At 38.1% G+C, this 16,203-nt stretch overlaps 1 protein-coding gene across 1 annotated transcript in view; it reads right to left on the bottom strand.

The window, feature by feature from the left end:
- The window catches only part of LOC121369817 (alcohol dehydrogenase [acceptor]-like), a 67,217-nt gene that overhangs the window by 19,130 nt on the left and 31,884 nt on the right, over positions 1-16,203 (bottom strand). The window contains exons 8-11 of the mRNA XM_041494890.1: positions 15,274-15,395; positions 12,643-12,819; positions 10,154-10,256; positions 8,043-8,197 (exon numbers count right to left, since the gene is read on the bottom strand). Of these exons, the coding sequence (XP_041350824.1) occupies positions 8,043-8,197; positions 10,154-10,256; positions 12,643-12,819; positions 15,274-15,395 (557 nt within the window). The remainder of the gene's footprint in view (positions 1-8,042; positions 8,198-10,153; positions 10,257-12,642; positions 12,820-15,273; positions 15,396-16,203) is intronic.

Below are 16,203 nucleotides of genomic sequence, written 5' to 3'. Positions count from 1 at the left end.
TTTATACCAGGCCCGTAGCCAGCCATATTTGCGGGGCGGTGCGTTGAGATATTGGGTGGAACTAAATTTATATCATGGGTACCGAAGGCACTCGCCAGAAGGGCGCGAAAGGTCTAGGGGGTTCGGGGGCATCCTTCCCCGGAAAGGTTTTAAATATAGATGCTTAGAGGTGCATGCTGGAGCTATTTGTGATGGGGTTTTAATATTTTATTTCAGGTAATTTGAAGTCGTAGCGCGTACATTTTTTGATAAGACTTCAAGAGCAGCAGTAAACTTTAATTACATTAAAACTGTAAAACTGTAAAACCGTTAACATTGATGAATAATGTACTTAACTGAGTATATTGCATATGTGTATGGGTAAAAGAAACGTAAATATATGGAACTTGCGTATGCTTACATAATGGGTACATTTCGTACACTATTTTATGATAATTTCTAAATACGCCAATATATACTTTATGTCTGATCCGATCATGCATATCCAAGGTAGAAATTATCAGTCGTGAAATTTTATTTCACGCTTACGTTCAAGTATTTTGTTGAAAAACATATTTGGAACGCCTAGTGATCAGTTTAATTAGAAAAACGATTTCCCATCTTCATTCGTCGATGGTGCAATGTCGATAATTCAGGCTTTTAAAATCCTCTAAATTCGGGCAAAACTCGGCCTGCCCACCCCACCTCCAGAACAAATGGAGCCCGTACGCCTGTAAGGGGCTGTATGGTTAGTATAATGTTATCATTAACAGACAATGATTCATAGTTTGTAAAAACAGGAATCTAGAAAAATAACAATTGATTTACAGTACCGGTACCAATCATATGCCAGACACGATATACATTAATTAATACATTAAATAAATACATCTCTAAACAACATGCAATATAAAAAGCAATTTGCCGAACGCAACAAAGTCAATAGTCATATTTAACTGACATGTTATTATTTTTCGGATGCTTGTAGTTGATCAACGTACTTATTTATTGACCAGTTATATTATACTTTTTTTCTTTTTCGTAAGAAAAGCGTCCATCGTTTGACAGCTCTTGGCTGCATGTTTTTTGCTTCGCTCTCTTTGCTCAGGTCGTCACATGATAGTCGTAGTTTGTAAGTCGACAAAATAGCGCGCCACAATTACTTACATGATAGACTAGTGCTCAATTGAATATACCCATAACGACGCCTTGTAATATCATTCGTGTAACGCATGCACCATTTTAGGCCAAACAAATATTTACGGACATTTCCGAAAGCTGAAATTAATATTTGAGCTTCTACAGAGACAAGCCAAATAATATCAGACGGCGGGCTTCCAATAATGGTTTCGAGTAAACTAGCATTTAATACAGCCATCTGTTAGGGTAAACGTTAAAATACTTATAATAGGAAATAAAAAGCATTATACATTTTTGGGCGGAACTCCAATTCTCGCTCCCCCCCCCCCCCCCCCCCCCCACTCCCCGGCTACGGGCTTGTACCACACTGTAAGCAAAGATTCCCGCTCTAATACAACAAAAATCCTACGTTTGACGCTAAATGCCTTTACATTGGTAATTTTTTAGTTCGCCAGTAGCAACCATTTCACATACATTGTATTAACCACTAATACAGAGACAGAGACAGAGAGAGAGAGAGAGAGAGAGAGAGAGAGAGAGAGAGAGAGAGAGAGAGAGAGAGAGAGAGAGAGAGAGAGAGAGAGACAGAGACGGACGGACGGACGGACGGAGGGAGGGGAGGGAGGGAGAGCGAACGAACGAGCGAGCGAGCAAAATACATATATTACATATCTGATAAAACGTAAGTATACCTGTATATTTTATATTGACACCAGTCCTAAGAAATGAAAATATCACAAAAGTACAGCCTTTATATTGAAACAAAAATATCAGTAGAATAACATCCACATAACTTTAAAAACGGAATTGCGTTCTTAAAATTTACATGAAGAATTATTTTTCCTCAATATCTTGGTAATATAAATATGTTTCTGAACATACGTTATTTAATTTTTAAATCGATTTTAATAAATAATGACAAATTATTCATTAGATCTTTTTATTAACGACATTAGTATAGTTTCACTACTTGTACATATTTGTGGAAATGTAATCACAATTTTAATCATTATTACTTTCAATTTTCTCATTATTGTAGCTGTACTCGTAATGATATGCTATATGATATATGCCATGCTAAGATATTATGTGATATGATATATGTGATATGATATATGGTATATGGTATATATGATATGATATATGTGATATATGATATATGGTATATGGTATATGGTATATGGTATATGTGATATGATATATGTGATATATGATATATGTGATATGATATATTTGATATGATATATGAGTTATGTGATATGATACATGAGATATATGATATGATATATGATACATGAGATATGTGATATATGAGATATGTGATATGTGATATGATACATGTGATATGATATACGATATATGTGATATATGATACATGATATATGTGATATGATACATCAGATATGTGATATGATAATGTGATATGTGATATGATACATGAGATATGTGATATGATATATGTGATATATGATATATGTGATATGATTACATGTATGAGATATGTGATATGAGATATGTGATATGTGATATGATACATGAGATATGTGATATGAGATATGTGATATGATACATAAGATATGTGATATATGATATATGATATATGATACATGATATATGTGATATGATACATGAGATACGTGATATGAGATATGATATATGAGATATGATATATGAGATATGTGATACATGAGATATGTGATATGATACATGAGATATGTGATATGTGATATATGAGATATGTGATTTGATACTTGTGATATGTGATATGATATATTATATATGTGATATATGTGATACGATACATGATATATGTGATATGATACATGACATATGTGATATGAGATATGTGATATGTGATATGATATATGATATATAATGTATGATATATGTGATATGATATATGATATATGTGATATGATATATGAGATATGTGATATGATACATGGGATATGATACATGACATATGTGATATGATACATGTGATATGTGATACGATATATGTGATATATGATACATGTGATATGATATGAGATATGTGATATATGATATATGTGATATATGATATATTTGATATGACATATGAGATACTTGATATGATATATGAGATATGTGATATGATATATGAGATATGAGATATGATATATGAGATATGTGATATGATATATGCGATATGATATATGGCATATGTGATATGATATATGTGATATATGATATGTGTGATATATGATACATGATATATGTGATATGATACATGACATATGTGATATGATACATGTGATATGTGATATGATACACGACATATGTGATATGATACATGTGATATGTGATATGAGATATGTGATATATGATATATGTGATATGATATATGAGATATGTTACATGATATATGAGATATGTGATATGAGATATGATACATGGTACATGAGATATGTGATATGACATATGTGATATGAGATATCTGATATGTGATATGATATATGAGATATGCGATATGCTGTATGTGATATGAGATATGTGATATGTGATATGATTTATGATATATGTGATATGAGATATGAGATATTTGATATGATATATGAGATATGTGATATGATATATGAGATATGATATATGACATATGTGATATGATATATGACATATGTGATATGATATATGTGATACATGATATGTGTGATATATGATACATGATATATGTGATATGATACATGACATATGTGATATGATACATGTGATATGTGATATGATATATGTGATATATGATACATGTGATATGATATATGAGATATGTGACATGATATATGAGATATGTGATATGAGATATGATACATGAGATATGTGATATGAGATATGTGATATGTGTTATGATACATGAAATATTTGATATGATACATGAGATATGTGATATGAGATATGTGATATGTGATATGAGATATGTGATATATTTAAGATATGCGATATGATGTATGTGGTATGTGATATGTGATATGATATATGTGATATGATATATGATATATGTGATATGATATATGATATGTGGTATATGATATATGTCATATATGATATATGTCATATATGATATATTTGATACGATATATGAGATATATGTGTTATGTGTTATGATACATGAGATATTTGATATGATACATGAGATATGTGATATGAGATATGTGATATGTGATATATTTAAGATATGCGATATGATGTATGTGGTATGTGATATGTGATATGATATATGTGATATATGATATATGTGATATGATATATGATGTATGTGATATGATACATGAGATGTGTGATATGTGATATGATACATGAGATATGTGATATATGAGATATGTGGTATGATATATGTGATATATGTTATATGATATATGTGATATGATACATGATGTATGTGATATGATATATGAGATATGTGATATGATACATGAGATATGTGATATGATACATCATATAAGAGATATGAGATATGTGATATGATATATGAGATATGATATGCGGTACAATACGATATGATATGATATGGTCTTATATATGATACATGATATTCCTACTATATAATATTGACGATACCGAGGTAGTAATCTCTTAATCATATAATCTCATTCATTCATTTCAAATTATTTTCGTGCTTATATCCAATTAAGGTTCAAGTACGCTGTCCTGGGTATACATCCCAGCTATCTGGGCTGTCTGTCCAGGACAGAGGGTTAGTTTTTAATTGTTAGTAGTTAGTAAGAGAGAAGAGGGTGTAGTGGCGTTACACCTACCAACAGAGTCGTTAAAAGGCGCTCTGGGTGGGAGCCGGTACCGGGCTGCGAACCCTGAACCTGCCAGCCTTATGTCCGATGGCTTAACCACAACGCCACCAGTCATATAAACTCAAGCTTCATACAACGTGTTTTTTGTAAACTGTTACGCTGCCGACGCGCTGCGCTAGTGTGGGACGGACTTTACACAACATTAAGTTCAGTCAACCATTACTCGATATTCAGGTGACGTAATAATGCGATGCGGTGTCGGTTTGAATGGAAATGACGTCAAACGTGAATGACGTCATTTTTGATATCGTTGCATAAAAATAAACCAGTATTTAACGTGTTTTGTTTTCTGAACGCTGTCAAGCTTACATTGTAAAGTTTCTATTGAAATGTTTTTGTTTGATGACTATGAATGCATACGTCAATTATGGAGTGTCACCGTAGTACATCAATAAACGTAGTACCGTAACCTCGATCAATTTACGTCTAATTTGCAAAGTGATCAAATTCTCAAACTGAAAAATATCACATACTTTGATTACACTGGATATGCTAGGTATCATATGATAAATAAATAAATAATAGTGATCAGACAGATACTTGTTAATTAGGGCGTAGTTCAATATTTTAAATATACTCTTCAAAAAAAGAAACGCAAAAGGGTACAACTGGGTTATAACTCCGATTTTATGTTTCCTACCGGTTCATGCTTTGTGAATATAAGGTCATTGCGTGTCCCAAACACATTCCCACGGTTACATTCGATAAAACGCAGCTACTGTACAATAAAGTTCCAAAATGTGAATATTCGCAAAAACGCAGCCACGTGCAAACCATGTCACCACTGCACGTGCGTTGTCTGCACGTGCAACATGAACACCGACAGTATAAAAGTGCAGGGTGTTCGCTTGCCTGGCCTCTGTATCTGGCCGACAGTTGACAATCCAGGACATGCCACGTCTCAGTGAACCGCAGAGAAACAATGCCATCGGCCGACTAGACGCAGGCGAATCCAGAACGGCCGTTGCCAGGGCATTCCATGTGTCCCCAAGCACCATCTCCAGACTGTGGGACCGTTACCAGCAACATGGATCAACACGTGACCTCCCTAGATCCGGTCGACCACGGGTCACTACCCCCGGGCAGGACCGCTACATCCGGGTACGCCACCTTCGGGAACGATTGACTACTGCCACCTCCACAGCCGCAGCAATACCAGGTTTGCGCAGGATATCCGACCAGACCGTACGGAACCGCCTACGTGAGGTAGGAATTCGTGCCAGACGTCCAGTTCGAGGTGTCATCTTAACACCACAACACCGTCGACTCCGACTGCAGTGGTGCCAGATTCATCGACAATGGCCTCAACTGCGATGGAGACAGGTGTGGTTCAGTGACGAGTCCCGATTTCTGCTCCGACGTCATGATGGAAGATGTCGCGTGTATAGGCGTCGTGGTGAACGTTATGCGGCAAACTGCGTGCAGGAAGTGGACAGATTCGGCGGGGGTAGTGTCATGGTGTGGGCAGCCATCTCACACACTGGCAGAACTGACCTGGTCCACGTGCAGGGCAACCTGAATGCACAGGGCTACATTGACCAGATCCTCCGGCCACACATCGTTCCAGTTATGGCCAACGCCAACGCAGTGTTCCAACATGACAACGCCAGGCCTCACACAGCACGTCTCACAACGGCTTTCCTACAGAACAACAACATTAATGTCCTTCCTTGGCCATCGATATCACCGGATTTAAACCCAATTGAGAATCTATGGGACGAGTTGGACCGACGCCTCCGACAGCGACAACCACAGCCCCAGACCCTGCCCGAGCTGGCAGCAGCCTTGCAGGCCGAGTGGGCCACCATCCCCCGGGACGTCATCCGTACTCTGGTTGCTTCAATGGGCAGGCGGTGTCAGGCAGTTGTCAACACACGCGGAGGCCACACCCGGTATTGACTCCAGATGACCTTGACCTTGGTGGTGTGTCCTATCACTTACTCACAATGGACTAGAGTGAATTGTGAACAATCCTGCAACATTTGGTAATTATCGGACTCACCATTCAATAATTAAATCAATTCTCCAAATGTTACGACAATGTGGTTTTGCGTTTCTTCTTTTGAAGAGTATATATATTTTATGTATTGATACAATAATTATACCTATGGTTATGGCATGTAGTATGTACCTTTTCGTCAATGATCCGAATTTAAGAATCATAAATCTGTTTTTGAAAACTGGTCCTCCCCACACAAAAAAAGAGAAATTTATGCGGTGTAGATACGTTCATAAATGTCTGAAATGATTTAATAACAATCCAAAATTATCAATTATGTCTTACAGTGAATGAAATTGGTATGGTCGTGAAATAAAATGAGCAAGTTTCACTACTGGTGCTGAGTTGTTGAAATGTAATCAAGATTGTATCGTGATTACTGGACAATATTAAAATTCAAATTCAAATTCTGTTATTGACTTTAAGCTTAACAGCTCAGCGGTTTAGCAATAAATACATTACATCATGGTGAACAAATGACAAAGAGTAAAACAAAATATACAAATATTAGGAGAATGTAAACAATACAAGTATTTCTCAGATTTGTGGCACTGTATAAACATTTTCCAAAATTTCGTAACTGCTTAGTGTTATTAATTTTAAACAATTTAATAAGTTTTAAACACAGGTTTTTTCCAATAATAAGGTTTGATATATTGTTTTCTTAGATCGTTATATAATGGGAAACCAGTATAAAATGAAATTCATCTTCAATTTCATCAACACAAGCAAAACATGTTCTTTTAGAACGGTCAGTAGTGTTATATCAACCGGTCTCGATAGCTATATTGTGAGATGACAAAAGAAATTTAGTAATACATTTTCTAAAATCTACAGGTATAAATTTGGACAAATAATACTGTAGTGAATAAACAATATATTCGCAATAGTAATTGATTACTTTCAATTGTCTTGTAATCGTAATCGTAATCGTAATCAGGACATTCTTACATTATTAAGTAAACGTAATCGATTTTCGTCAAGTAGTCGCCCATCTCTGAGACTAATAGATTAATTCATAATAGGTGCTGTTAATTTCGATTGGTGATTATAAAAGATCATGTTGTATAGAAACGGGGGAAAAAGTAAAAAGTTGTACGCACATTCCTTCGGATATTCTGACAGTTGAAGGATACATCCTCTGTGCCAGCATCAATAATCAGGGACAACTGGATGTCCGGAGTAAGACATTGGCGCCTAGTATCCGAACAAATATGTGCTAGTGCTTCAACGCCGTTCGTCTGTTGAGCAAGATTTGCTGAAATGTAAATTTTAGTTTTTGTGTATGCTTATGTTCGTGCTTATATCCAATTAATTTTCAATTTAAAAATGCAAGTTAACTGAGTATTTTGAATTGCAGCATGAAGTATTACTTATTATCAGCATATTTAGTGAATATAAATTCAATATAAGTACATTAGAAATTTACACAACCACTTAAAGGTGCTATATGTGATTCTCCAATAAAAAATGTATTTTCTACTAGTAGATAAAATTATTTTGTTAGAATCATAACAGCAATGAAATTGATACATGTCAATCAAAATGTGTTATAGTCTGTTCCAATAAAGTGCACAAATCACCTGTTTACTGACATATTTCTTTTAATTTCAAGAGTAAACACCACCGTGTACATCAATGAGAGCCCAAACAAGTAAATGCTAAATTAGGTAAAGTATCATTAAATAGATATTTACAAAATATTTACCCGCCAGTTTAATATGAAAGACATAATCGACGAAAATCAGGTTTTTCTATTTCCGAACAAGAACAGGGCTTCAAGTGACTACAAAGGCAGTGCAAGTGAAACTGTACACTGATTGAACGCTGTACCACTGGACTATATATCCCGCATCTCAAAGCAAAACAAAAACAAAATCGGAGTTTAGACTGCCACGCAAACTAGAAAACATACGCGTCGACGCACGCACGCACGCGCACAGGCAAACGCATTTGTGCAAATTGTAATCTGTAGAGCATGGTTTATGCATAGCATGTTCGTTATAATACATTCAAAGATGTAGCTGCAGGCTTAAAAGAACTATGATGAACTTGCTGTGCAGGCGTCGGTGATGTCGTGGTTAAGCCATTGGACATAAGGCTGGTAGGTACAGGGTTCGCAGCCCGGTACCGGCTCCCACCCAGAGCAAGTTTTAACGACTCAATGGTAGGTGGAAGACCACTACACACTCCTCTCTCTCTCTCACTATCCATTAACATCTAACTCAATGTCCTGACAGATAGACCAGATACCTGAGGTGTGTGTGTATCCATGACAGCGTACTTGAACCTTAATTGGATATAAGCACGAAAATGGATTGAAATGAAATAAAAATGAATTTGCTGTCATTCTAACCTGTCTATGACACATACAACCTTTCTGTTTGTTTGTTTTGTTTAACGACACCACTAGAGAACATTGATTAATTAAAATCATCGGCTATTGGACAAACATTACATACTAAAGATATGGTCCTCTTTGAAATATCCGTCAGTCAATCAATCAATCTGTCAGCTGAATGGATCCACCGAGGTGGTTCGATCCTGCACCGCAAGCACCTCAAGCGATCACTCAGCCGACTGAGCTGAACCCCGCCCCGGGCAGCGACAGTGACGAACATCATATTCCAACAAATTAATTATGCACCCAAACCTTTTTCTCGCATATTTCACTAGCCACTAGCCAATTTCGCTCGCAATGATCCTGCTTAAAAAAACAAAAAAAAAAAAAAAAAACACTGCTTCCATTTCATTTCATTTCAACTTATTTTCGTGCTTATATCCAATTAAGGTTCAAGCACGCTGTCCTGGGCACACACCTCAGCTATCTGGGCTGTCTGTCCAGGACAGTGGGTTAGATAGAGGGTGGATTTCATTCTCATTTCAACATATTTTCATGCTTATATTCAATTAAGGTTCAAGCACGCTGTCCTGGGCACACACACACACACACACACACACACACACACACACCTCTGTCCTAAACAGTGCGTTAGTTGTTAGTTTGTTAGTGGTTAGTGAGAGAGAACAGGGTGTAGTAGCCTTATACCTACCCATTAAGCCCTTAAGAACTCGCTCTGGGTTGGAGCCGAAACCGGGCTGCGAACCCTGTACCTACCAGCCTGTAGTCCGATCCAACTTGGATCCCACCCCATTCATCATTTTATGGGGTTTTTTTTATGGTAGTTATTAAAAACAAAGACACATAGCATACGATCAAATACTAGCTGGCTCGGGTCGTTAAAGAAACCTCGCGTCGGAGTGGCAACGTGGTCTTGGAGAACCCGTCCAACTGGAAGGTTAGCTATTACTGGTATCTGAAAGACAAACATAGTTAATGGGTCAGTAGATTCTTGTAATTAATACAGCGATATGCATATCTGTGCGGATACTAGAATATACCTAAGTAATGGTGTTAAAGATTTTAGCCTGGTGCGGAAACGAATGGAAATGGGATATGTGCTTAATTACACAGAAAGTGCATTTTAAACTAAAGCTACATGTATCTGGTGTCAGTGTGAAATTGTAAACTGATGGCGTGTGCGTTCTGTATTGTGTTTGGTTAATTACATTCTTCTTCCGGGATCAAATAAAAATAACACCCGGAAAGCTAATGAAGTCATTTTTTTTTCAAGAAATACCAAATATACAGTTAGTTTCGTAGCAAAACAATTCAGTTTACAATGGACATAACCATATTGAATTTTTAGATTTGCGGGTGTTTTTGTCTATTTGATGCCCGCAAATTTTTCATATGACATTTGCGGGATCAAATAGACAAGAACACCCACAAATCTAAAAAATCCATATGGTTATATCCTACGTATAGGTTAGAAGGCTTCGCTCGGCCCCTTCTTATTTCTGAAGAAACGTCTTAAGCCTTCTAACCGAGTTAGACGGCATTCATTACTTGATATGGGCGGGGCAAGCGTCATTGCGTGTTCGCACCAGTTGTTTTGACGTCATTCGTACAGCTCTTGGCGTCTAAAGGTTATAGGATGTAATAATAGGAACTAGTGCGAATTTCACTACGAGTTACATGCAGTGGCGCAGGTAGGGGGCCACAGGGGGCCATCCCCCCAATCGGTGACGGTACGTAACCCAGTGGGAACGCGTTCGCTTGATGCGCGGTCTGTCTGGGATCGATGCTCGTCGATGGACCCATTGGGCTATTTCTCGTTCCAGCCAGTGCTCGACGAATGATATATCAAAGGTTGTGGCATGTACTATCCTGTTTGTGTGATGGTGTATATAAAAGATCCGTTGCTGCTAATCGAAAAGAGTAGTCCATGAAGTGGCGACAGCGGTTCTCCTCTCTCAATAACTGTCAGGTTCTTAATCACATGTCTAACGTCATTCAACCGTAAATAAAATGTGTTGAGTGCGTCGTTAAAAAACCCCAACATTTCCTCTCCCCCCCCCCTCCTCAATGCCAATCGAACATTTTTTTTTTTTTTAACTGTATTTATTTTTTAAATCACACATACATACATTCATATATACATATATATACATAGTATGGGTTGCCTACATGAAAACTAAGATAGTTAAAATATTGTATAAAACTGCGTAACACTATTAATTGTAATCTAAGGGGTATGTATGAACAACTGGTACAGTACCATGATAATTGGTTTATGAATATTGGGCAGGAACTGAATATGCTTTACATGAACTAAACGTTAAATTGATCGATAGCATCTATATTGGCGCGCAGTTTAAATAGTTAGCATTTACGCCTCTTAATATCATTTCCTACATTTGTAATAAAAAAAGTTATATTTATTATAATTTCTTACAGATTTTATGAACAGAATAAATAGAACTTTGTTTTTTAAACATTTCCTGTGAACGTGAGTAAAATACAAATTTATAGCGATACTCAGAATGTAAGGCGACTTACATCATTTCCATATGCATGTACGGATATCGAAAATAAAAGGTTATTAGAAGAAAAAAAGTTGAGGTAACAAATAGAATAACAAACTCGATATCAGTTATTATAAAATGTGTGTCCCTCGTAAAAAAATTATATATACTCGAAAAATGAAATTGATGAAAAGCGAGCATTATAATGTGGCGAAGCATTCTAATAATACAGCTCATTTTGAATTTGAATGACGTCAGTATTCCAATGACGTCACTTTACATCTCCTTACATTCACACTAAACTGGGTCATGACCTGTCAGACACGTTCTCCAACATACGTTGTATACGATTTTTGATACACAACGGTGATCTCCTACACGGGTGTGTAAGAAATATATATATATATGTATATATGTATATATATATATATATATAGGCACGATAAAAATTAACTATCTACATGCATACGCGCTAGTGCTATAAAAAGGTTTTAGTTACAAAAGAGATTTAAATTTATTTTAAACCTAATTTTTATTGGTATATGTAAGAAACAGAATAGTGCATTTGTGTCCCTTAGATACAATTTATCGTACACCTCGTTGTAAGGTAAATGGTATCAAGCGATCATTAAGGTATACTCCAAGGGAAAGCGTTCGACCCGTACCCCTCTATATCAAAGGCTCTAAAGACTAAACCTAACGCTATTCCTAAACTTACCCTAACCATTGAAAGGGGGGCGGGGTACGGGTCCAACTCATACCCAAATGATCGACGAATCAGTTTGTGAATTGGGGAGTAATCGCCCCACGCAATACATAATGCATATTAATTACCCCTAATTGTTTAAGGTGTACGGATGGACCAATCCCTGAAAGCATGAGAATCTGTGGAGAGCCAATGGCGCCAGCCGACAGTATCACTTCTTTTCGTACGGCCACAGTCCGGAGAGATTTCATCTTGTTACCACAGAAGTATTCTATTCCCACCGTCTTCTTATGGTGTATCAGCACCTGTTGAAAAGAAAATATTTTCAATCTCCGGCTCAGCCCTGAAAATTCAAATCATCTTGCGTGGACCTTTTTTGTGTGCATCAGCACTGCTAATTTGCTGTCCAGTTCTCTTACCGTCACAGTATTCGGGCTAAGTATATGTCCGTCCAGTTCTCTTACCGTCACAGTATTCGGGCTAAGTATATGTCCGTCCAGTTCTCGTACCGTCACAGTATTCGGGCTAAGTATATGTCCGTCCAGTTCTCGTACCGTCACAGTATTCGGGCTAAGTATATGTCCGTCCAGTTCTCGTACCGTCACAGTATTCGGGCTAAGTATATGTCCAGTTCTCGTACCGTCACAGTATTCGGGCTAAGTATATGTCCGTCCAGTTCTCGTACCGTCACAGTATTCGGGCTAAGTATATGTCCGTCCAGTTCTCGTACCGTCACAGTATTCGGGCTAAGTATATGTCCGTCCAGTTCTCGTACCGTCACAGTATTCGGGCTAAGTATATGTCCGTCCAGTTCTCGTACCGTCACAGTATTCGGGCTAAGTATATGTCCGTCCAGTTCTCGTACCGTCACAGTATTCGGGCTAAGGATATGTCCGTCCAGTTCTCGTACCGTCACAGTATTCGGGCTAAGGATATGTCCGTCCAGTTCTCGTACCGTCACAGTATTCGGGCTAAGTATATGTCCGTCCAGTTCTCGTACCGTCACAGTATTCGGGCTAAGTATATGTCCGTCCAGTTCTCGTACCGTCACAGTATTCGGGCTAAGTATATGTCCGTCTAGTTCTCGTACCGTCATCGTATTCGGGCTAAGTATATGTCCGTCTAGTTCTCGTACCGTCACAGTATTCGGGCTAAGGATATGTCCGTCCAGTTCTCTTACCGTCACAGTATTCGGGCTAAGTATATGTCCGTCCAGTTCTCGTACCGTCACAGTATTCGGGCTAAGTATATGTCCGTCCAGTTCTCGTACCGTCACAGTATTCGGGCTAAGTATATGTCCGTCCAGTTCTCGTACCGTCACAGTATTCGGGCTAAGTATATGTCCAGTTCTCGTACCGTCACAGTATTCGGGCTAAGTATATGTCCGTCCAGTTCTCGTACCGTCACAGTATTCGGGCTAAGTATATGTCCGTCCAGTTCTCGTACCGTCACAGTATTCGGGCTAAGTATATGTCCGTCCAGTTCTCGTACCGTCACAGTATTCGGGCTAAGTATATGTCCGTCCAGTTCTCGTACCGTCACAGTATTCGGGCTAAGTATATGTCCGTCCAGTTCTCGTACCGTCACAGTATTCGGGCTAAGGATATGTCCGTCCAGTTCTCGTACCGTCACAGTATTCGGGCTAAGGATATGTCCGTCCAGTTCTCGTACCGTCACAGTATTCGGGCTAAGTATATGTCCGTCCAGTTCTCGTACCGTCACAGTATTCGGGCTAAGTATATGTCCGTCCAGTTCTCGTACCGTCACAGTATTCGGGCTAAGTATATGTCCGTCTAGTTCTCGTACCGTCATCGTATTCGGGCTAAGTATATGTCCGTCTAGTTCTCGTACCGTCACAGTATTCGGGCTAAGTATATGTCCGTCTAGTTCTCGTACCGTCACAGTATTCGGGCTAAGTATATGTCCGTCTAGTTCTCTTACCGTCACAGTATTCGGGCTAAGTATATGTCCGTCTAGTTCTCGTACCGTCACAGTATTCGGGCTAAGTATATGTCCGTCCAGTTCTCGTACCGTCACAGTATTCGGGCTAAGCATATGTCCGTCCAGTTCTCGTACCGTCACAGTATTCGGGCTAAGCATATGTCCGTCTAGTTCTCGTACCGTCACAGTATTCGGGCTAAGTATATGTCCGTCTAGTTCTCGTACCGTCACCGTATTCGGGCTATGTATATGTCCGTCTAGTTCTCGTACCGTCACAGTATTCGGGCTAGGTATATGTCCGTCCAGTTCTCGTACCGTCACAGTATTCGGGCTAAGTATATGTCCGTCTAGTTCTCGTACCGTCACCGTATTCGGGCTAAGTATATGTCCGTCTAGTTCTCGTACCGTCACCGTATTCGGGCTAAGTATATGCCTGCAAACGTAATTACTTCACTACAAATTGAATAGGGGCGGGACGTAGCTCAGTGGTAAAGCGCTCGGCTGATGCGCGGTTGGTCCGAGATCAGCTCCCTCCCGTCTGTTGACCCATTTCTCCTCTCAGTCTATGCACCACGACTGGTATACCACATGCTGTGGCGATAAGACCACCTGGACCATTGTAAAACATTAAAGGTGGATATTCTGATTCCTGGCAATATCAACACGGTAAAAAAGCAACCGAAATTAAGGGTAGGGAAAATTAAATGTGACATAACAGGGGACCCGGGGCAATTGTCCCCTTAGCCCCCTTTATAAATCCGGCACTGCTGATAGTGGTTTCTGCGTGTTTGTAATGCTTATTCTATTGATAATCTTACTCTTGTCACATGTGCATTGATGAGCACGTGTAGATTGGGTCGCCCCAGATGGGGCCTTAGAAACGCAGTTGAAGAGCTCGACCTCTGACCGTTAAATATTGTTGTCTGCGATTTCGCAAATCCTGAAACGATAAATAAAGTTTATTTTGTTTTGTTTTTCTTTTTGCATTTTTATTCTTTTGTCTTTATTATATTTTCAACCAATCTAATTAAATTTAGCTCTACTGGTCTCACCTCACCAGTAGATCTAACAGCATTGCATGGACTCCCATGTGCAGTTGACATTTCATCTATAAATAACAATTTAAATATAGACCAATTACACTTAAAATATCGGTCGAACTTGTTGGTCTATTTCAACATTGAAAAAACAGGGAGAAAAGTGCAGTAATAAACTCTGGATTGTATACTAGTATAAACAGATTTTATGGCTATACCATCAGAGGGCTTTTTTTCGTCTTGAAACGAATTTTACATCAAATTTTATATTGAAATTAGTTCCGGCATACTTCGTAATTCACTCGAATCATTTCATATACCCTCGGCATAATCCCGAATGTTTTTAAAAAAAATTCAAATCACTGGCATGATTTTGCAAGTAAAGTTTTGATTGGTCGAATGAAAGGTCAACTGGACATGAGCTCCAACGGGCTGCTGTTAGATCCACATGTAATAGTGGAGCTAATTTTAATTAGATTGATTTTTAACTACCATACCGAATATACCCAAAACCTTAACATTCCTCACATCTACTATCGTTTGTGTTCATATACAGGCTATGTAAAAATGTAAAAATGCAACAATCCCAGATTCTGAATAGATATTGCAGGTAGGTTGACCACCGTGGTATTTAAATAATACTATTGTATCAAAGGCATATTGTCACAAACCACTCGTCTATTAAATGGCCCAACAAAGTATTACCTGAAA

The sequence above is a fragment of the Gigantopelta aegis genome, chromosome 4, assembly GCF_016097555.1.
Source record: "Gigantopelta aegis isolate Gae_Host chromosome 4, Gae_host_genome, whole genome shotgun sequence".
In the NCBI taxonomy this organism is placed as follows: Eukaryota; Metazoa; Mollusca; class Gastropoda; order Neomphalida; family Peltospiridae; genus Gigantopelta; species Gigantopelta aegis.
This window is presented reverse-complemented; position numbering and strand designations above follow the sequence as displayed.